General features: G+C 35.0%; 1 protein-coding gene and 1 long non-coding RNA gene across 3 annotated transcripts; one reads left to right on the plus strand and one right to left on the minus strand.

The window, feature by feature from the left end:
* Window positions 1–2,239: 2,239 nt before the first annotated feature.
* On the minus strand, window positions 2,240–5,571 carry LOC120078266. Of its 2 annotated transcripts, XR_005481964.1 has the most exons (5): window positions 5,267–5,568; window positions 4,540–4,745; window positions 4,261–4,319; window positions 2,798–2,926; window positions 2,240–2,476 (listed from the first exon to the last, which is right to left on the minus strand). It is a non-coding gene; the product is annotated as an uncharacterized LOC120078266 (long non-coding RNA). The 2 variants fall into 2 exon arrangements; XR_005481963.1 differs by having other exon boundaries at window positions 4,540–5,571.
* Window positions 5,572–6,826: 1,255 nt separating this feature from the next.
* Window positions 6,827–8,771, plus strand: LOC120078495 (acetylserotonin O-methyltransferase-like). Its single transcript, XM_039032767.1, has 2 exons — window positions 6,827–7,594; window positions 8,426–8,771. Exons 1-2 carry the CDS (start codon window positions 6,827–6,829, stop codon window positions 8,720–8,722), a joined length of 1,065 nt encoding a protein of 354 aa, XP_038888695.1. The 3' UTR covers window positions 8,723–8,771.
* The last annotated feature ends 15,555 nt before the right edge of the window (window positions 8,772–24,326 follow it).

The following is a 24,326-nucleotide window of genomic DNA, read 5'->3' on the forward strand; positions in this document are numbered from 1 at the left end:
ATAAAAAATTAAAAAAAAACATGAAACATAATTAAATCTTCATTCTTCCCTTCTCTTTCACTATTTAAATCATGATTCACATTTTCTTCATCCACAACTTCATCCTTCAATCTTCTTATTCTACTTCTTTCCTACTGTCTACTCCAGTTGCTCAACAATCACTCGACGTTAGTAGATTATTTTTCAAGTTTTTACTCTCTTCTTGAATATATTTTAATATAACTTAAAATAAGTATTATAACAATTAACTAGACATTATATATGTGTGTATGTGTGTGTGTGTGTGTGTGTGTATAAAACACGCATCTTCGATGTATCTGTATCTTATTTTTTTAGAAATTAATGTATCGCCATATCGTATCGTATTCGTATCATGTATCCATATCTGTGTCTGTGCTTCTTAGGTGATAAGTAGTTTAGTGTATATAACCAACGCATATCGACTAATTAGTAAACTACTACAATAGATCAATAGACCATCTTACGTGAGCCTACTCTAGATTCGTTGCATTCGACCTTAGGCTTACCAAGACACTTAAGTTAGATTTATATTTGTGTCTAGCTTAAGAAAACTTGTATGCAACTGACAAAGCGTGCTTGGATATAAATCTATCATCTATCCAACACATATCATCATATTTTTACCAAGAGATAGATCTTCGTTCTCACCTTCAAGCATCTTCAAAAGCACAAATACAAGCAAACGAAACAGCTTTACTATAACTTGACCATGTGCGCTTGTGTGCTTGCATCAAGGATTTGCTCATAGCTGCAAAGTCCAATTCTGATATCCAAAAGTTGAAGGATCTTCTCAGTGCCCAGTTAGAATTTGGATGTTGCTTAGAAAATTTTGGGTATAGGGATCTGTAGGGACAGAGATCAAAACAAGCTTTTCTTGTCATAGAAAGGCTATATTCAAATGATATTGCCCTAGTTTAGTATGTCATCAGCTAAGCTTATAAACACTCCTAGTACTACAAATGCCCGTTTATCCTCTATGCCTTCACCATTTTTCGAATTTGAGAATAAGTATATCTCTCGATTTTCATATGCTTGTGTAGTAAAAGGTTTGATGTATGTTATGGTTTGTACTAGGCTTGATATCACGCATTCTATTAGTATTGTCAGCAAGTTCATGGTTCAACCAGGAAAGGAAGATTCGCAAGCTATGAAGTGATTTTTTTATACCTTAAAGATACATCTGATGTTGGTCTCATTTATGAGAATGATACAAAGTATTTAGTGACTGGTTATTGTGGATTATGATTATGCAGGAGATGTTGATAGTAGGAGGTTTATGATTGTTCACTCTGGATGATTATGTTGTTAGATGGAATGCAATCTTGCAACCTACAATTACTTTGTCCACTATTGAAGCAGAGTACATGGCTCTGACAAAAGCTGCTAAAGAGAGAATATAGTTAAAATGATTAGTTGGTGATCTTGGTTTACATTATGATCAGGCTATTGTGTATTATGATAGTTTGAGTGCAATATGCTCAACAAAGGATCAAGTTCATGACGAGAGGACTAAGCACATAAACATTTGATATCACTTCCTCAGTGGGTCAAAGTGATGAAAATTGGTACTACTGATAATGATGCTGATATGTTCACTAAGCAGGTTCCACATGGCAAGTTTCAACATTATTCGGACTTGTTGAATGTTTTGAATTGTTAATGGCCCTTTCTGGGATGTTTAAAAGTATGAAAGACAAATCTAGGTACATCTACCAATGTATGTTTTTGTTGCATTTGGTACATCTATTATCTATGAGAGAATTAAAGTCAAGACACTACTACAAAAATTGTAGTACTTGTTTTTCACAGTCAAGTATCAGTGTTACTTGATGTTTTTAAAAGTGTTGAATAATCCCGTGTCTAGAATGAGAGAAAATTTTTTACGGACTAAAAGTGTCAAGCTGTAATTTACATGATATATTATAACTGTCAAGTATATGAGATTTATTAACTTATTTTAAGTGTCAAGTATTTAAATTCTTGACATCTATTATGGATCAAGACTTTCATAACTTAACAATTTTTACTTGTCAAATGTAATTTCTTCTTATACCACAACTTAAGGAATACTTGATAAGTTGCTTGTCAAGTTCGAATGTGTTCTTTTAAAAAAATACTATTAGAAATTACCTATATAATTGCTTCTGTTTTAAGGTCCAACAATCACAATTATATATATAAAACAAACAATATTAATCAACCAAATAAACAGCACACATATTTCCAATCTTGTCAAGCATATAAATAAATAATACATATTCAAAATTTTATGTCTACAACGTTACTAAACTAACATTTATATGAATAATTCCAAAATTACAATTCTACATAAATACAATTCCAGTACATGTAATAATAAGAAAGAGAGACAACACCCACCTCCAAGTATCACAACACTCTTAGGTGACTCCAAAGTCAAAGCTATCATTAGATGTTATCCTCAACTTTTTGAGATCTACCAACAAAAATAGAAGAGTATTAAAATCAAGAACTTTAAGTCTAAACAATGCCTAAGCTCCCGAGAAATTTTTAACAAAATCTTATGAACTAAAAATTTTCTCATTTCTCGAACTTATTAAAAAGGTTATATAAGTCTGGATGAATTAAAACTTATTAAAGGAATCAATAACGCCTTTTCCAATTAACATATTTCACAATATATTAATTATTAAGTAGGCTAAAATATTCTATACAAGTCCAACATTTTCAACCCGACAATTTTTATCTTTTTCATTTCCATCCATAGGTCTAAAACTCTCACGTGCAACCAAATTACCTTATATAGAATCCTTTCATTTTATCATTCAAGATTCTTTCAAAGTCCATACTCAATGTTCCTCATCAGTCACCGGTAGCGTCTCTGCAAACTTCAAAACTAAAATTTGGTGCCTGAAGGTTGGACAACCTGCACCAGCAATTGTTTGTCAAAGAAGCTCCAAAAGGAATTTTCAAATAATTTCAGATAAAATAGAAAATACATAAAAAAAAAAAATTACAAACTTTCATAGGAAACGCACGACTGGCAATCACTTTTCTTTAGAAAACATATTGAACTACTGTTCACATGACTTGTAGTCGACAGGACAGTTGATGGGTTTTATATAGCCCATTAACCAACGAAGACATCATTACAGATACCGATTTTCAAAATGCTCAAAGGAAACAATAAAATGGCAAGTAAGAAACAGAAATATTATCCAACAAACAACATTTGATACCTATAATGAACCCAAAAAAGAGAGTAAAGAAAAAAAGTGCGATAAAAATGATTTGGTGATGATGTGAGTTATTGATATATGAATTATGATGACCAGTGAGTGAGTGAATGAGCCAAAAAGAAAAAAAGGAAGCTGTAAAACTTACGGAAAATGACTTTTGAGTTCAAGCTGAAAAGTGATTAAAGGAGCCCAAAACTAATCCAAAACTACAAATAGAAACTTCAAGTGCATGCGATGATTACCATTAAAAAATCTTGAATCTGTTCACCTACAACAACTGAATCATATGTTCTCTAGGTGCATCCAAACATGATTACATGCTTTTCATTTGTACCCACTAATGTATAAATTCAAGAGCTCGATTTTTTACCATTGAAAGTTTGTACAGAATAAGTGTATCGATATTTTCAAAAAAGTAAAGGGGGGTTGGCGTATTATGTTAAGGAAAATAGAAAAGAGAAAAAAAGAAGAAAAGGAAAAGAAAATACCTGGAGGGAGTGACCTGATGGAATCATAAATTTCATTAAAGCCTAAGGGAGAGACTATTTCTTGGGTTATTATAAATTTCAAATCTGTTACAACTATCTTCTTGATAATAGGGTGCAAATGTCAGAACAATGACTTGAACTAAAGTTCATTAAAGCCAAATTGTAAACTGAAAATACATATTGCAGACATTTATGGAACAAAACCTATAATATTAAGATCTAATAGTCTCAGTGTTCATGTCTTTTGAAGCCATAGCCAATTTAATCCCAACAAACAGAAGAAGAAAACTAAGAACCCCCCCAAAATTGCGAATTGACTCAAAATTTGTGCAAACGAATTCCCAGACAGCAATCCCAAACGCCATAAAGACGTCATAAAACGCCATCAAACAAGAAACAACACTATCAAACAAGAAAAACTCCATCAAACCAAAACGAATTTCAGAAAAGAACAAAAATACAACCAAAAGTAATCCCAGCACAAATGAGAAACAACAATCCAAATCTAATCTCAAATTAAAGCAAAAACTAACCTCAAATCGAAGCTATGTTGGTAAGACCATCAAATTTCATCCTCGTTACTCCTTCAAAGCTAAAATGTATTAAAACAAAACAATCAGATTCTCAACAGTTCTCATTTCCATGGGGGGTTTTACAATCTCAAAACATGTGCAATTTGCTAGTTTTTGGGATAAAATGCACTTAGTCCACAAACAAAAAATTATCCATTCCAAACATTTTAGCCATAACCAACGGTGTAATAACAAAATAAAGAAAAAGGGTTTAAAAAGAAGTTGTTTTGTACTACTAACCTCATCTGACACGTTTCCCAACAAGCACAATATATTGTTGTCCCTTCGATTGTCTCATAAGCCTTTCGTGGAACACCTTGAGGACAGTTTTTGTTTGTCCCCCATAAATGATTGATTTTGATCATTGTTCAGTGACCAAATCTTTTTCAAGTAAATACTTGGGGAATAAGAAAATCTATATGTGTGTATGTATGTGGCACAATGAACTGGAAAATGGGAGAGAAAGAAGAGATAAATGAGTAGAAGAGTTGGTGATGGAATTTAAGGACCTGTGAGTTGCGATGTATGAATTTCTCGTAGCCTTTCTAACAAAAAAAAATCCACAAATTCATGAATTAACATATCAAAATGCTAAAAAAAACACAATTCCAAAGAAACCCTCGATAAAAGAAAAATAACAAATATCAAACTAACATTTGTTGCATTAGGGCAACAATGCAGCGACTAAAATTCCAATGATTCTTCTCAATTCAACAATATAAAGCTATTAGCAATGCAGAAAACCAATTCCATAAAAAATATCGAGAATGCAAAATTGAAAACCAGAAAATGGACTCGAACAAACAATGAAGCGAAAGAAAAATAAATAGGTTTTTGAACCATGAATTGTTTCGGTTCGACCTTTCCAGTTTTGGTATTTGATGGAAAAAGATTGGATAGCGTCCGTAAAATGAAAGGGGTGGTGGCCGGATAGTTATAGGGAGAGCCAGAGATAAAGAGATCAAACCTCAGGTCACGCCAGAGATCAAGGGATCTAGCCAATCTGTGAAGACACGTAATTAATCGGTTGCTGCTGATGCCAAGTACTCACCGGCGAGAGTGGCGACTGTGCTTGAAGGAAAACTAATATTTGATATTTGTTACCAGTCAAAATAACAAATATCAAATTAATCCCACCACGACGGCGTTGCACAACTGACGGCGGAAGTCGGAGGAAGGATGGTTTTGTCTCTGATTGAGAGAAAGAATGGGGGAAGGGGAGGAGAGGGCTAAGGAAAATGAAGAAAGGAGGGAGAAAATTCACATTTGAGAGGGAGAGCAAGAGGCATAGATTTGTTGGAATGTCTTGAATCTAATGTCTAGGACTTCAAACGACCAAGTAGGAGATCTTGCCCCCAAAACCTAAGTCGTATTCATATTTTATCATATTTACGTAATAGGGACTAGAGAAGTGAACTAACTCTAGAGGCAACTCTGATTTATTTACGTCTTTCTCTCTTTTGTGGATGGAGTTATCATATTTTATCATATTTACGTCTTTCTCTATTGTGCAAATCTTTGTATCTATTCTCTACGGTTTATGTTTTTCTATCTTTCTTTATTTGTTGATTTCATAACAAGTATAGTGATTTAGTGTGATTGGTGTCATCCCAAATATTGTTGTTCTAATTTAATAGAAGGTATGTATTATATAATTGAATATCTAAGGGTTTGTTTGGTCGATAATGTGAGTTATGTTTCGTGTTTCTAGATTTTCAATAAATAAGTGTTTAGTAGACAATCTGCATTATATTCTATTTCTTAAAATTATCTTCAGATTATGTAATCCAAATAGTGTAAATTCTGAAAAACTAACATTTTTGTGTTTTTAGTATATCCAGATTAATTTTGAATTTTAAATTTTAAAAAGCATAATTATTATTTTTTTAAAAAAAATTAAAAAGATGTTTTAGAAATATAGTATTTTATATTATAAACTCCTATATATATATTTTTTAAAAAAGTAAGTATTATATATATAATTTTACAAAACAATAATTATATAAAAAATTAACCAAAATGTGTTTATAAACTAATTAGTAATAGTTTATATTCAATAACCTAAAATTTTGTGGGTAAACAGGCCTACCACTAGTTTTACGGTTTATAAATATAGTATCTAACACATTTAAAACAATGTTTTTTTAATTTACAATCAAATTTCTCAATTTGATTTGCTAAATACAATTCTAAAAATATGAAATACAACTTTATTTTTATTGAAACACTTATCTTCAAATTTTCATTTCTGGATTGCCTACCAAATTTTAGCTCTAAATAATTTGACATTAAATTTTGTGACTTATTAATGTCACTTTATAAATTAAAGAATTGATATGTCATTGCGTTCAAAATTCAAAGACTTATCGGACCTATCTTAAAGTTTAGAAACTAATTAAATAAACACAAATTTCATAGAAGCCTTCCTTTTTACACTCCCTCCCATTCTCTCTCTCTCCATCTATATATATGAATGTGAAAGAACAAAAAGGCATATCATTCAAATAGAGAAAAGATACCATCCCAAATGGATTTTGTTTCCAAAGAATCCCTACCAAAGAAAGAAGAAGAAGGACAAGCTCGTGTTCAAATTTGGAAATACATATTTGGTTTTGTGGAAATGGCAATTGTAAAATGTGTCATTGAACTCAAAATTGTTGATACAATCGAAAGCCATGGAAGCTCCATGACACTCTCCCAATTATCTTCAGCTTTGAACTGTTCTTCCTCACTCCTATACCGAATCATGAGATTCTTAGTCCCTCGTGGAATTTTCAAACAAGAAATCACTCAAGAAAATCTCACTAGCTATGCTCAAACACCTTTGTCTAGGCTGCTTGCAAGTAGCAGCAAGAACAGCATGGCTCCATTTCTTCTATTGGAAAGCAACCCAGTGATGTTGGCACCATGGCATGGCCTCAGTGCTCGCATTAAAGGCACTGGAGAAACCCCATTTGAGGCTGCTCATGGCAAAGATGTATGGAGCTTTGCAGCAGCTGATCCAATACACAACATAGTAATCAATGATGCTATGTCATGTACTGCAAGAGTTCTTACTGTGCCTGCAATACTTGAAGATTGTCCAAAGATTTTTGAAGGAATTGGAAGTCTAGTTGATGTGGGGGGAGGAAATGGAACTTGCTTGAGCATGATAGTCAAAACTTGCCCTTGGATTAAAGGCATCAACTTTGATCTTCCACATGTCATTTCTTCTTCACAAGAATACGTTGGTGTACAACATGTTGGTGGGAATATGTTTGATTCCATTCCTAAGGCTGATGCTGCTTTCTTCATGGTTGGTATTCACACACAAATAAATAAATAAATATATATATACACACACGTATACATACACATATATATTATATAGGTTAAATTATAAGTATACTTATTATTCGAACTTCGAACTTTAAAAACTATCTAACATATCTTTAACTTTCAATTTTGTGTCCATAGATTTTTAAATTTTAAAAAATGTTTAATAAAATTCTAGAACTCTTAGTTTTATGGGTATGTGGTATCTAAATTTAATGTGTCTAATAATATAGATCCTCACACTTTTAAATCTTTGTCTAATAGGTCCATAAATTTTTAATTTTAGGTCTAATAGATCTTTGACCTATATTTGGCGTTCAATAAAATTTACAGACCTACTAGACAATAAATAAAGATTAAATTTCAAGGATCTATTGGTCATTTTAATGTTTAGTGGCATTTTTAGACAAAATTGAAAAATAATTATTAGATATAGCCTAGGCTATACCTATGTCCATACAACCCCTCTAATAATAACAATATAATTTTTTTTATAAAAAAAAGCCAAAATATTTTGTCACAATGGTAATTTTTAATTAAACAATTGGAGGGGCAGCATAAAGATAGGTACAGTTCAACGAACACCGAATTGATTTTCAAAATAAAAGTTTAGAGATCTAGTAGATACTTTTTAAAAATTTATATGAACTATATATTATTAGATGCAAATCTAAATTTATGAACTAAACTTTTAATTTAACCTAAAATATTTTAGAAGATGAAAGATTAACTTCCCATTGCATGCATTCTAATATGTGCTGAAATTTATAGATGAAAACTAATATTAATTTTGTGATGTCATTTTATACAGTGGGTCCTACACGATTGGGACGATGAGACGTGCATCAAAATTTTGAAGAATTGTAGAGATGCAATTCCAGAAAAGACAGGAAAAGTAATAATTGTAGAAGCAGTTATTGAAGAAAAAGAAGAAAATAATCTATCGGATGTTGGATTAATGCTAGATATGGTGATGATGGCTCATACCAACAATGGAAAAGAAAGAACAGCTAAGGAATGGGGTTATGTTCTTCACCAAGCTGGTTTTACTCGATACACCATCACACACATTCCAGTTGTCCAATCTGTCATTCAAGGTTTCATTTGATATATCTAGGTCGATAAAGGTCGTTTTTTAGTTCGTACAATAATGTGGAGGTGGGGAGAATTGAAATTCTGATCTAAAAGTATAACGACTTGTATCTACTTATGTTATGTTATGGTTGACTTTTATGAAGGCAGTTGATTATAATAACAACGGTGTAATATGACGAGGAGAAATAAAAGATAATTATTAAGTTTTAGTTAATATTTATGGTGTATTTGGAATATATTTTCGTTATTTAATTTAAAAATAAGTCATTGTGGAAGAAATTGAAGTGTTTGTCAATCATTCAAAATTGTTTTTCAAGTGTATTTAAATCAGTTTTTATCAAAAGTTTTTAAATAAAAATGAGAATTTTGAAAACATTTTTTTCTCAAGTCAATTTCGCCAGCATTTTAAGTGACATCACGCTAGGGATGAACTTCCCAACATAACAAGGTGGCTTATCGATGTAATAGACCAATACCATATCACCTTTTTCATGTTTTTTCTATTCAACATTGTCTTGTGTGAGGGAGGCCCATCCTCGATGCTTTTTCTATAGTCCTATCCCGATTTTAAAATAAAAGGATGATGAATAAATTAAATAGAATCAAAAGTCCGTTCAATGTTTTCGTAGTTTTCGACCGTTGTGCATCTCTTTTTTTCTCTCTCTTTATTCTCTCCACTCATTTCAAATGTCTTCACCCAGGCGTTTCTAAGTAGCTTCGGTTGTGAACCTCTCTTTACTGCGGTGGGTATTTCAAATTTCCATTGTTCTCTTCATCAAACTTAAATGTTGTCTGTGGTACACCTCTGTTAATAGAATTAGCATTTTCAGTTTGCAAGACCTGTGTTGTGCGAAATTATGTGTCTTTTGTTATATGTTTCATGTTTTTTCATATGAAAGTAGGGTGGGGCGGTATCTTAATGCTCATATTTTAAGGCACAATCATTGAGTTAATGGAATCCAAATTCCTTAGTATTCCCTAAATTACTCAATTGTGGTGTCTGTTTGGGTGAATTCTAAGTAATATATGGCACTAAATTAAGAATTTGTCTCCCATTAGGCAAATAAAATGCCCTAGTTGTATGTCAACTACATACTATTCATATTACATTAAATAACCTTGGATATTAATTTACTGGATTTTGAATTATGCAAATAATAGAATACTTTTATTCATGAAATAAACAATTTTCTTATTTATTAATAATTTATTTACAATTACACAGACTACGAGATTTAGGACACAAATCCTAACACGTTTCACCCCAGTAATTACCTCTTTTTCTTAAGTACCACTGATTCCTCTAATGAACAACTTGTTTATGGCCCAACCATAAACTCAGTCTCTCACGCCCCCTGAAATGTTAGGCTTATTGAGTCGGAAACTTGGGTGAGGCCACTTGTTCAAGACTCGAAACCAATATTTAAGGGAACTACTCATTTACTTGCCCTATGCAATAAAGAGTTGAATTCCATCTTATGAAATTATATTCCCAACTTCTCATTTAGTTATGCCCCTTAAAATGTTAGGCTTGTTGAGTCGGAAACTTGGGTCACTCTCACCCATGTAAACCAAAGGACTAACCTCACAGACAGGAGTTCATAAATCACTCAGGATTAAGATCGAGTCCCACATGATTATCCTATGAAATATTAATCTCATTAATTAACAGAGTTATAAAGAGAGATTAAATATTTCATAGTCCGGTACTATACAAACTCTTTGTATAAGATATCTCCACTCACATGTCTCTACATGAACGATCTGGATCAATCTATTTGTAAATATTATAAAGTAGGTCGTATCCATAGTGTCACCAAGATAAGGCACCGAAGCATATCCATATACTATATATCTTTAGGTTATTTCTTGGACATGATCCACCCGTGTGTCAACTGCATACATGTTCAAGACTTCATGCAATAACCTTGGGTTTTTTTGGTTAATAGATAAATTAATATTGTATAATTAATGATTAAATTAGTCAACTAATAAATTAAGATGCTTTAGGACATAAATCCCAACAAAGCTTTCGTTAACACGGTTGGACATATTTAGGCAAACCATCTTTGTATGTTTGCTTGACCTGGACTTGGTTTTCAATTGTCCTCTTATCCATTACATACTTCAAATAGAATGTTTGATGATCGACTAGATGTTATGAGTTTCCTTATAGGTGGCAAAGTTGTCACATTTTGTAAGAAAAAAATTCTACTCATTATGGGATTATGGCAGTCCTCGAATGCTAGTGAAAACATTTTGTTAAGTACAGGCATCGGTTATCTACAAGATCAATACTTTAAAAGCATAGACACCAATGGGTCCGACAGATATAAAAGTCAAATATGTGGAGTTTGGGTTTGATAATGATGAGAGTGTAATGAAGGTGTCTCTTGTGTATCATATTGAGATCCCAATGGTTGGGAAAGATCGTGTGAAAACGAAGCTGGATACATCTTTACCTAGTGTATTAGTTCAATCCAATAAATTAAGATCCAAGGTTATATGATGTCACTTGAAAAGTATGTGGTTGACATACAGATGGTTCATGTTCAAGTAATAACCTAAAAGGTATGCAGTAATGGATGAAGGTTGAGTGCCTTGTCCTGGTAATGCTACGGATACGACCCACTTTATAATTGTTACATGAGATGTAAGTGTTACAAACAAAATGAACCATATTGTTCATGTGAAGACATGTGAGTGGGTGTATCCTATATAAAGGAGTTTATACATAGATCGGACCACGAAATAATTAGTTTCTCTTTATAACACCGTTACTTGAAGAAACTAATATTTCACTAGGATGACCATAGGAGACCTGACCTTAATCCTGGGAGAGTTGTGAACTCCTGTTTGTGACGACAGTCCTTTGATCTGTATGGGTAAGAGTGACCATGATATCTGACTCAATAAGCCTACCATTTTTAAGCTGGGAACACAACTACACAAGATGGAATTCACTTATTCCCATTCATTGGGAAAATAGATAAATTGTTCCCTTAGCTGGTTTCAGGTCTTGAACAATGAGACCTCAAGCTCTCAGTGGTCCAAGAGGTGTTGGTTTATAGTTGGACTATAAACTGTTTGTTCATTAGAGGAATTAGTGATACTTAAGAAGTTAGATATAACTGCAGGTATAAAACTGTATTTTGACCTAGCTGTAGTTATGAACATTTGTAAATGGTCATCGCTCTGTTGATTGGTCATATCCATGAACATAGAAATATATCTACAGTGTGAAGAATGTAGCTATCAGTCTTCAACAAAATGATCGGTAGTTAATGAATATTTGATAAATGGATTAAAGGAGTTTAATCAATTAATCTCATATCTTTGGAGCTTCTAATTTGTACGTCATTGAGGTCCCCTTGTTAGCTCACTAAAGGATAGTAATGTGAAATGATTTAAATTGTTCAAATAAAATGAGGAAATTTTATATTAATGAGTTTAATATATAATGGTTAATTATAGATATTATCTATAATCCAAATTATGCAACAGAGATATATTTGAATAAAATTTGAATATTAGATTTATATGAATTAGATTCATAAAGAGATGTATACATATAAATATGTGATATTTATAACTAAAATCAATAAGAAAGAGTTACATGTAGACTTAGGGTGAACTCATGTTTTAAAAGGGTTTTAAAATTGGATTGAGATAGACCTAAGTTCAAAGGTTCTAATGGGATTAGCAACCAAGTTTAATCTTTTTAAATCGATTTAATAGGATTAAATTGATTGGCATAAAAGATTAAAATTGTATTAAATCTATCTATAAGGGACCTTTTGTCTAAGGCGGGTTCTATCTAGGCTGGGGTACTTAAGCTGACGGAAACGGAACACCCCTACCTGGGAACCTACCTGGAAAGGTGAATTAGATAGATTTTCTGCAAGCATGCGACAGTTGGTCAAGAACTTCGTTAAAGAGTTTAATGGATAATGATCAAAAGTTGTTTCAACTATCGAAGGTAACAGTTACTCTTAGGCAAACCTAAAAAGTGACTTAGTTAAAATTCTTAGCCATGTTTTTTCTAAGTAAACTAAACTCTAAGTTATAAAATACTTAGTGGGAGGAAGAGATGTATCTGATATGTCAATGATTTCACTCACATTTCTCACTGAATGTTCACACCGTGAGATTCATGCTTGGCTTCATGGTGCCCTAGGAGCATCCCCCTTCGGATGGTATTTGCATGAGTCAATATCAAGATGGACAAAGAGTGTATTTGTAGTAAGTGGGTGAAGGTGTGTGTCAACATGTCCTACGGTCTCTATCATTTGTTTGCACCATGAGATCATTCTGTACTCCCTCGTGGCACCCTAGGAGCCTCCCTATTCAGATGGGTTTTATGCAGTTGGTCAAGATCAAGGTGGACTCTAGAAATGGATAGGGTCGCTTTAGGTTTTACCCCAATCCGATTTTTTCCCTTCAGATTGGCTACTTGGGGTAGATCTCTAGGGCCTAAAACCTGTCTCTTATACACATCTAGATGTGTATAAGAGACAGGATTAAGGTGGACTCTAGAAATGGATAGGGTCGCTTTAGGTTTTACCCCAATCCGATTTTTTCCCTTCAGATTGGCTACTTGGGGTAGATCTCTAGGGCCTAAAACGGCAGGTCACACTTACGGAGATTGTTAAGTAAGTTAATGATCTCTTGATCAAATCAATGATGGCTAGTCGTTATAGGAGCAAGAGTTGTTCTGATATTAATAACTGGTTGAGAATTTCTCAATTTAGATAAGGGATAATTGACCTCCCTTCGGTAGCCTTTGTACTAAACATTTGAAGCGTCATTGCGAAACTAGATGTCACACGGGGTTCATGTTAGTTTTGCTAAACCTTATTGGATGTTGTATGTTTTTTCAACGGGTATTTGCTTAAAACCTAACGTAGGTCAATGTGTTTTTCTTTTCAACAACTTTTAGTATTTCCGTGTAATGTCTTTAATTTGACCAATTACATACAGTGGAAAGAGTCTTATAAAATGTATTTCTTGATAAATGACCTCAAATTTCTCATGGTTGGGGAATGTCCTCAAGTCCCGACCTTTGATGCACCACGAAGTGTTTGTAATGCATATGAGTTGTGGATGAAGGCTAATTCATTGGCCTGAATTCACATATTGGCTAGTATACCTAATGTTTTGGCCAAAAGGGTTGAGAACATGGTCATTGCACGTGACATCATGGACTCGATGCAAGATTTGTTTGAATTTCACCTCTTACTTTTCGAGCATAAAGGGATGGATGAAAAAACCAGTAGTTTCAATTCCTAAGTTAAACTTCAGGAAGAGGAAGCAAGTGTTGCTGACTTTGTTACATTTCATAGAAGAGAAGTTTTTTCTGACATGCAACTTGGAGCTTATTTAGGTTCTGATGCTGATCCCACTACTCTCTAAAAGAGGAGGATGTCTAAAGACAGTGAATCTGATTTATTGGTCTTAGAGACGTGTTTGGTATAGAATGATAATTCTGCCTGGATTCTAGATTTGGGTGCTACTAATCACATCAGTTCTTCTCACTAAGGATTCAGTTTCTGGCAAACATTGCCACAGGGAGAGATGACTCTTCGAGTTGAAACTGGCGAGGTTTTTTCAGCTGTTGCTGTAGGCAGGCTGAAGTTATTTTTGGAAAAGAAACGTTATCTGTTACTGGATAATGTTTTTGTAGTTCCTCATATCAAAAGGAACATAATCTCGGTTTCTTGTCTCATTGACAAGGGTATACCGTCTTCTTTTCTAAGAATAAAGTGCTTATTTTCAAGAATGGTATGGAGATTGGTTTTGGTTCAATGAAAAGTAACTTATATGTACTAAGGCTATTAGTCATAAAAGCCTTGTTTAATACTGAAATGTTCAATATAGCGACAACAGTTAAAAGGCCAAAGGTTTCTCCTAAGGAAAATGCCCATCTTTGGCATCTATGGTTAGGTCACATCAACCTCAATAGGACTGAGCAGTTAGTGAAAATTAGACTTCTAAAGAGTTAGAAGAAAACTCCTTGCTGGTATGTGAATCATGCCTCGAAGGCAAGATGACCAAACGACATTTTATTGGAAAAGGTTATAGAGCCAAGGAAGCCTTATAGCTTGTACATTCTGACCTTTGTAGTCCGATGAGTGTTAGGGCTCGAGGTGGGCATGAATATTTCATCTCTTTCATAGATGATTATTCAAGGTACGGGTATCTCTACCTAATGCAACGTAAGTCTGTAGCCCTTGACAAGTTCAAGGAGTATAAGGTTGAAGTTGAGAACTTGTTAGGTAAGAAGATAAAAACACTACGATCTGATCGTGGTGGAGAGTATATGGATATCTAATCCCATAACTATATGATAGAACATGGGATTGCGTCCCAACTCTCGGCCCCAGGTACACATCAACAGAATGGTGTATCAGAAAAGAGAAACAGAACCTTGTTGGACATGGTTTGGTCTATGATGAGTTATGCTCATATTCCAAACTCGTTTTGCAGTTCTGTAGTGGAAACTGCATGTTACATTCTGAACAACATTCCCTCAAAAAGTGTTTCAAAAACACCTTTTGAGTTGTGGAGAGGCAGTAAAAGTAGTTTATGCCACTTCAGGATTTGGGGGTGTCCGGCACATGTGCTTGTGGCTAACCCGAAGAAGTTGGAACTGCGTTCGTAAGTTTGCCTCTTTGTAGGCTACCTTAGGGAAACGAGGGATGGATACTTCTATGATCCGAGTGAGAACAAAGTGTTTGTTTCTATAAATGCTATCTTCTTGGAAGAAGACCACTTGAGGGATCATAAGCCACGAAGTAAGCTTGTTTTACGTGAGATTTCTAGTGAGACTAAGACTACTGAGGGTTCAACAAGAATCGTTGAACAAGCCGACAGATCAATAAGAGTTATTGAGGTCCGTACACCTAGTCAACCAGCTCAAGAGTTGAGACTGCCTTGACGTAATAGAAGGGCTATGAACCCACCGGATCGCTCCATAGGTTTGACTGAAACCCAGAAAGTCACTTCTAATGATGGTTTCGAGGACCCATTTTCTTTTAAGAAAGCAATGGAGAATGTTGACAAAGATGAGTGTATTAAAGCCATAAACCAGTTGATGGAGTCTATGTACTTCAATAACATTTGGGAGCTTGTGGATCCACTTGATGGGGTAAAACCTATTGGGTGTAAGTGGATCTATAGGCGAAAGAGAGGTGTAGATGGAATGGTGCAAACCTTTAAGGCTCGACGCGTGGTAAAGGGTTATACCCAGGTCGAAGGAGTGGACTATGAGGAAACTTTCTCATCTGTTGTCATGCTCAAGTCTATCAGGATACTCCTGTTCATAGGCACATTTTATGATTATGAGATATGGCAAATGGACGTCAAGATTGGCTTTCCTAATGATAATCTTGAGGAGACCATCTACATGACTCAACTAGAGGGTTTCGTAGTTCCAGATCAAGAGAAAAAAGTTTGCTAGCTTAATCGGTCCATTTATGGGCTGAAACAAGCGTCTAGATCATGAAATATTAGATTTGACACCGCGATCAAGTCATTTGGCTTTGATTAGAACATTGATGAGCCTTGTGTTTACAAGAAGATCATCAATAACTCAGTAGCTTTCTTGGTATTGTATGTGGATGATATCTTACTCATTGGGAATGATGTAAGGTATCTAACTAACATTAAAAAATAGCTAGCTGCCCAGTTCCAAATGAAAGATTTGGGTGAGGCACAGTACGTTCTAGGGATCCAGATCATTCAGGATCATAAGAACAAAAGGTTAGCCCTGTCTCAGGCATCATACATTGATCAAATGTTGATCAGGTACAGGATACAAGATTCCAAAAGGGGTTTGTTACCCTTCAAACATGGAATCATTTTATCTAAAGATCAATGTCCTAAGACACCTCAAGAGGTTGAGGAGATGAGACGGATTCCCTATGCTTTAGCTATAGGAAGCTTCATGTATGTAATGTTGTGTACCAGACCCAACATTTACTATGCAGTAGGAATTGTCAGTTGGTATTAGTCCAATCTAGGATTTGATCACTGGATGGCGGTCAAGACGATCCTCAAGTATCTTTGACGAATGAGGGACTACATGCTCGTGTATGGAGATAAGGATCTGATCCTTACAGGATAGACAGACTCTGACTTTTAGACCGATAGAGATTCTCGTAAATTGACATCAGGGTCAGTGTTCACTCTGATTGAAGGGGCTGTAGTGTGATGAAGCACCAAGCAAGGATGCATCGCAGACTCCACTATGGAAGACGAATACGTACCACTTGTGAAGCAATTAAAGAGGCTATTTTGCTGAGGAAATTCCTTACAGATTTGGAAGTTGTTCCAAGTATGAATTTGCCTATCACTATTTATTGTGATAATACCGGGGCTGTGGCAAATTCAAAGGAATCTTGGAGTCATCGTCGGGGCAAGCATATAGAACAAAAATACCACTTGATCAAGGAGATTGTGCATCAGGGTGATGTGATAGTCACGAAGATTGCATTGGAGCACGACGTTGCTGATCCCTTTACAAAGGCTCTCACAGTGTTCGAGGGTCACCTGGAGAGTCTGGATCTGCGAGACATGAGGCATCTTGTCTAGGGCAACTGAGAGATGATACTGGGGTATGCCCTAGTTTATTGTATATTGTACATGTATTTATCTTGTATTGTACATTAGTCTCCCGTGACATTAGGACAAGTGGGAGATTGTTGGGATTGGTGCCCTAATTCTCTCGGAGTCTTGTTGTTTGTAATATATACATATTATTATGAATAAAATAAGAGTTATTTTATCTGACTTTTACTCATATCCAATAAAAGAAGCTCTATGGTTATTGTATGTACTTAAGCATGTATATGAGATATAAAAGTGGATCATGCCTTAAGTAATAACCTAAATAGGTGTGCAAGTGTTAACTTGTAATATAAGAATTAAGGTGGGATACCTAATCCAGGTAACACTACGAATACATACCGCTTTATATAGGTTTGCAAGTGTTGTAAACTACTATAGATGGTAGATCTTGACCATTCATGTGGAGACATGCGAGTAGAGGTGTCTTATACAAAGAGTTTGTATGAGACCGGACCACGAGATGACTAGTCTTTGTATATAACGTCGTTGATACTAGAGACTTACATCTCACCTAAAAGACCATAGGTGACATGACCTCAATCCTGAGTGTTTTGGGAACTCCTGCCTTTGAGGGCAGTCCTTTGATTAGTATGGGTGAGAGTGGCCAGATTGCCAACTCAACTTGCCTACCCTTTTGGGGACTTGACTGATTTGGGAGCTGGGAACTCAGTTACACAAGATGGAATTCACTCTTTCCCCAAAGCAGGGGTAAGTAGATAGATTTCTCCTTAAGGGCTGATTCTAGGGCTTGAACACAGTGGCCACAGATTCTCTTTGGAAGAGAGGACTCAGTCATAGTAGCACTATGACTTATATTCATTAGAGGAATCACCACTCGTTTAGGAAAAGATGGACACATAATATACGTATAGGTCGATGCCTAACTGTTTACGAAAAGCTATGCGATCGTCTAACTAAAGCCATGCGATCGTTTAACTCATCGCTTAGTTGAGTGTCTATCTCCGAAGAACACTCCACGATCATTTAGCTAACTCCAAGATGTCGCTTAGTAAATCTTATTTACTTGACAACTTCCCGTGAGTAATTTCCGAGATTGGAAATCTCAAATTCACTTCTTACTAAAATTAGGAAAACATTTCTCCTTTTTAATTCACGGTTACTATGAAACCACTAATAACCTCCCACTCAATTGTTTATTAGAGAAAAAGAGATAATTATCCAATAATTAATATTATTATAAATATAATGAAAACCAACTTATCATACTATATTTATAACCTATAGTTTTAATATTTAATCTCATGAACATATCAACCATAGATCTTTTTCTATTGCATGGTACTTAATGTAAATCTAATTTACATTAATCCTCCACTAAATGTATCTCATACACCATACCAATCATATCTTATATAATCAAATTACCTCTTGTAAATTTGAACATTTCAAATCAACACCAAGAACTGATCCTCAACTTGAATCCATTGAGCTACCAAGGGGATCTTATGGACATGTAGCTCGAAGCTCCAACGGTACGTGAATAACTGGCTAAACTCTTTAGTCATGGGATCCACCATCTGTTAATTGTCAGGCACTCCACTAAAGACAAACAATTGAACTCTCCCTACCATAGATATATTATGTGTCCATCTTAACCAATCAATAGTGTGATAACCCTTCACAAATCGCTCGTAAGTACAGCTCAGCCAATAACCATTATGCTCTTGTAGTTACATCTAACTCCTTAAGTACCACTGAATCCTCTAATGAACATAAGTCATAATCCTACTATGACTGGGTCCTCTCTTCCAAAGAGAACCTGTGGCCACTATGTTCAAGCCTTGGAATCAGCCCTTAAGGGAGCAATCTCTTTACTTACCTCTACTTCGGGAAAGAAGTGAATTCCATCTTGTGTATTGAGTTCCCAGCTCCCAAATCAGACAAGTCCCTAAAAAGGTAGCATGTTGAGTTGGAAATTTGGCCACTCTCACCCATACTAATCAATGGACAGCCCTCAAAGGCAGCAATTCCCAAAACACTCAGGATTGAGGTCGTGTCACCTATGGTCATTTAGGTGAGATGTAAGTCTCCAGTATCAACGACATTATATACAGAGTCTAGTCATCTCGTGGTCCGGTCTTATACAAACTCTTTGTATAGGACAACCTCGCTCACATGTCTCCACATGAATGGTCAGGATCTACCATCTGTAGTAGTTTACAATACTTGCAAACCTCTACAAAGTGGGTCATATCCGTAGTGTCACCAAGATCAGGTATCCCACCTTAATCTTTATACTACAGACCTATTTAGGTTATCACTTAAGGCATGATCCACTTGTATATCTCATATACATGCTTAAGTTTACATAAGATAACCATGAAGCTTTGTTTATTGGGTATGAGTAAATGCCAGAATGAAATAATAGTTATTTTATTCATAAAACAATGTGTATCATTACAAACAACGAGACTCCGAAAGAATTAGGACACCAATCCCAACAATTCTTCCATTTATCTTAGTAAAGCATGCTGTAATTTCATTTTCATTTTGTGCATAGCCTGTATGTTTTCGTTTCTTAATTGTAATTGTTAATGTTGTCGTAGTATGGGGGGAAGAGACGTATTCGGATTATGTCATGGGTAAATTTGACATCAAGTGGTCAGATGTGGACTTTGTGTATACGGCAACAAACATCGATTAATATTGGATGTTGATTACATTCGATCTAAATAAAGGCCAATTGTTCGTATTCAATTCATTACCATCCATGACATCAAAGAAGAAGCTGGAGTCTTGCCTTGAACCATTGAATTACACCCTAGCATTGCTTCTTCACTATTGTGACTTCAAATGTTGGAAGCCGAATATAGAAACGTCTCATTGAAAAATATCCCGACCTACTGCTAGAACACACAACATGGATCACTAGATTGTTGAATATTTGTAGAAAAATTCTTAGAGCATAGGATGTAGTTGTCATGTCAGCTGTGGACGAACACTCCATATTATTGATGTAATTTTACTAACATGTTATTTAAATTGTCAGTGTAGAACTAACATGAATAGACAAACATTTGAGTAAGATGAATAGATAAACTTGATCAAATTCCAAAAAAAGGTTCATGAATAGACAACCACTTGTTTAAATTTATAAAACGGAGAATGAGATTAGCGAGAGTGAGAATGGCGAGACATTTCCAAGGATTCGTGAATAGACAAACTTGAGTAAAGTTGTGTAAGTGATAGCGAGATGAACCAGAGTGAGACATTTCCAGAGATTCGTGAATAGACAAACTTGAGTAAAGTGGTGTTAGTGATATCGAGATTAGTGAGAGCGAGATCGAGATAGAGCGAGACATTTCAGAAAGATTTTTGAATGTATAAAGAGAAAAAAGTATACATTTGAAATTGATAAGTCTGACTATGTACATTGAGGATTACAAGTGGCACATAGAAAATCACACTCGACCGACATTTGAATCATTTGGATTTAATTTGGTAGGTCACCTGGACGTGAGCGGTTCACTGCAATTTTATCGATTATGCCCATAATTCCCACACCTACCACATTTTATTTGTCGGTGTTCTTCTCTTGATGGTATTCGTCGTACTTTTCATCGCCCGACCTGTACCACTCTTCTAGGAGGTGCAATGTACTTTTCCACATATCTCGGAGGTCTCTTCCATTTAGATATGTGACCTAGTGGATTTACAGGCTCTGTATAAGTAGCCATGAGGGAGTCAACACTATAAAATGGACTGCACAAAACTCGGATGGGGATGTTTCAATCTCGCGCAGCCAAAATTGCATGCAAACATGGTATACCGAATGAGTCAAATTCTTTGCACGTGCATTCCTTCGTATGGAGGTTCACAATACCTTCCAATCAATTGTCCTGCACATGGATCCTATAACAATCAATCGGTTCAACTCGATATCATGTGCCCTTGTCACACTCACTTGCTAATCAATTTTCATAGTAGTCTGAGTGTGATGTCGTTCGAGATGCCTAATAATTTCCTCGTTTATAAAACCATGATTGGATGAGGCCTCGAACATGTAACAATAAGCACATTAGGGACAACTGTTGATATTCTTTGGTCAATGAATTTAAACACTATGCATTATTGGACGTCATGTTATCATATCTTTATTTTGTTTTGTAAACACACGCCCACCATTCAAGATTAATATCCTCCAAATATTTTGATACAACACCATTTCGAAAAGTACGTAGTTGGTCCCAGTGTGATTGGAACTCAGACATGCGAAATGCCCTGGCTGCATCCTTGAACATTCCAACAATCGTATTGTCCTTCAAGTTAGAAAGATTATTATTTTCTATGTGGTATGTACACAATCCATAAAATGTCATAGGAAAAATTACACAAGTTGAATTACCAATAGATACCGCTCGATCGGACACACACACCAAGTTAATGGGTTCTCCAATGGCACAATTCAAATTCAACATAAACCGCTTTCAAGCTTGATCAGTTTCATTGTCCACTATGGCATATGCTAATGGATATACTTGGTTTTTACCATCCATGGAAATGCTTACCAACATGATCCCTTTGTATTTTCCTTTCAAATGCGATCCATAAAAAATTATCATAGGTCGACAACTTGCAAAACCTTTAATACAAGACCCTAATGTCATAAACATGTACTTGAAATGCACATCATTTTCAAGTTTGATTTCAAACCTTGTACTTGGATTCTCCATTTTTAACATTTCATCAAATGCATGTAAAACAACGTACGACTCTTCTAGAGTACCCCTAGCGAGAACATAAGCAGTTTTCCTTGCACGCCATACCTTATCGTAACTTATGTTTACGCCATACTCTATTCTCATATCCTCAATGATGTGACAAGGTTTATAAACACGTCCTATGCCTGTAAACTTCTCTTTGATTAGTTCACCAACTATCACAGTCGTTGCTTGTCTATGGTCATGATTTAAAATTCCAATAGAACATGTGCGCGACCGCATTTACTTCGTGATCTTAAATATGCCATACCCTGAGATTTTCACTGCACGGAGGCTCCAATTATAATTATCCTCAATACATTTGACAGTAAACAAAGACTTAGTTGACTTCCTTACCTTATATACAAAATTATTGTTTATGGACAAAATAGAAAATCTCATTTTTAAGTCACTCTTACTAAAAAAAAAGTTGGTGAACTTCAACATTTGTCTCGGATGAAGAGGTACCATGAATAATCAATTCCCCTCTATAGCATGAAGACATGGAATTCGATCATGTTGATCTCTCATTAACAGCCACTGCAGGTGAAGGAACTCTAAATGTTGAGAACCAATGATTAGAAGTAGATCGTTCCAAATCCAATTGTGAAAGAACATACACATTTACAATCAAATAGAACAGTTATGCATCAAGTCTAAATTACAGCATGCTTCAAAAAATTGAAAACAAAGGATCGAGTAATCATACCTTTGAAGAACATTTTATTCTAGTATTTCCTTGATCAATCAACAAAGCATCCAACACCATGAACGCAGTGAGCCTCTGGAAAATCCTCAATAAACAACGAGTGAAACTCGATCCTCGACCCTCGAACAGAACTTGACACCACAACTCGGTTACCTTGGTATTCTCGGTGTAAGAATCCAGGAGTTGTGGGCTCTAAATGGATTTGGAAGAGGGATGGAGGAACTGGACAATCGAGTAGACGATCAAGTAAGTGGGAGAAGGAAGAAGTCTATCGTTTAGACCTGGGTACTCGATCGATTAGTAACGAGTATCTATCATATAGAAAAACTCGATTGATCGTTTCCTCTCTCAACCAAGCTATCGTATAACTTGATGCTTTTTGCACGCGGAGAGACAAAATGAAAACAATTTTAACTTTTATCCATTTGATTGCCATAAACTTACTAAAACCACCCACTAAGGTGGTTATTTGGAGAAAAACCGAAATTAATTACCTTATAATTAATTTATTATAAATAAATATAATAATTAATTTATCATATTATATTTATAAGCCATAGTTTCAATATCACATCATATGCAACATATAAACCATAGTTCTTTTTCTCCTTTATCGCATTTAATATAAATCATATTTATATTAATTCCTCCAATCAAATAATGTATCAAATACATTATATCATATATCACATATTTTTGAATTAATTTAATTATACCACATATAATCAAATTCCCTCTTGTTAATTTAATTATACGATCGCTTAGATAATAGCGATGGTGTAATCGGTATGCGATTGCTTAACAATGCCATATATGTAAGCGATTGAGCAGTCACTATCGTATAGGCATTAATTTTCTAAATGATGACACTATCTTTTCACAATGTTCGCGTACCCTTGTCTCTTGCACACCGTCAGCTATTTATATCCGTTATTTAGAATAGAAAAGGCACCTTCCTATTTCCTTTATAACCATCTAGTTAATGTGATCTTATCACATTCATAGCATATAATTAATATCATATATTGATTATAATATTTTCCTCTACTAGATATAAATCATAAAGTTAATTAACTCGTTCAATTATATCATATATAATCGAACTCCCTCTTGTCAATTTGAACATTTCAAATTGACCCAAAACTTGACTCTCAACTTGTATCCAAGCTACCAAGGGGACCTTATGGACCTATGGCTCAAAGCTCCAATGGTACATGAATAGCTGACTAAACTCTTTAGTCACAATATCCACCATCCGTTAACTGCCAGACATTCCACTAAAGACCGATAATTGTACTCTTTTTGCCATAGATATATTTCTATATCCATTGGATATAACCAATCATTAGTACGATGACCCTTCACAGATGCTCGTAATTACAACAGACCAATTTACCATTTCGTCCCTGTAATTACATCTTCCTCTTTAAGTACCACCGATCCCTCTAATGAACAATACAACATAGTCCTACTATGTATGAACACCTCTCGAGCCATGAGAAGGTGTGTGGCGCCACATCATTCAAGCCCTGGATTCAGTGTTTAAGGGAGCTACCTAT

The sequence above is a fragment of the Benincasa hispida genome, chromosome 5 (assembly GCF_009727055.1).
Source record: "Benincasa hispida cultivar B227 chromosome 5, ASM972705v1, whole genome shotgun sequence".
In the NCBI taxonomy this organism is placed as follows: domain Eukaryota; kingdom Viridiplantae; phylum Streptophyta; class Magnoliopsida; order Cucurbitales; family Cucurbitaceae; genus Benincasa; species Benincasa hispida.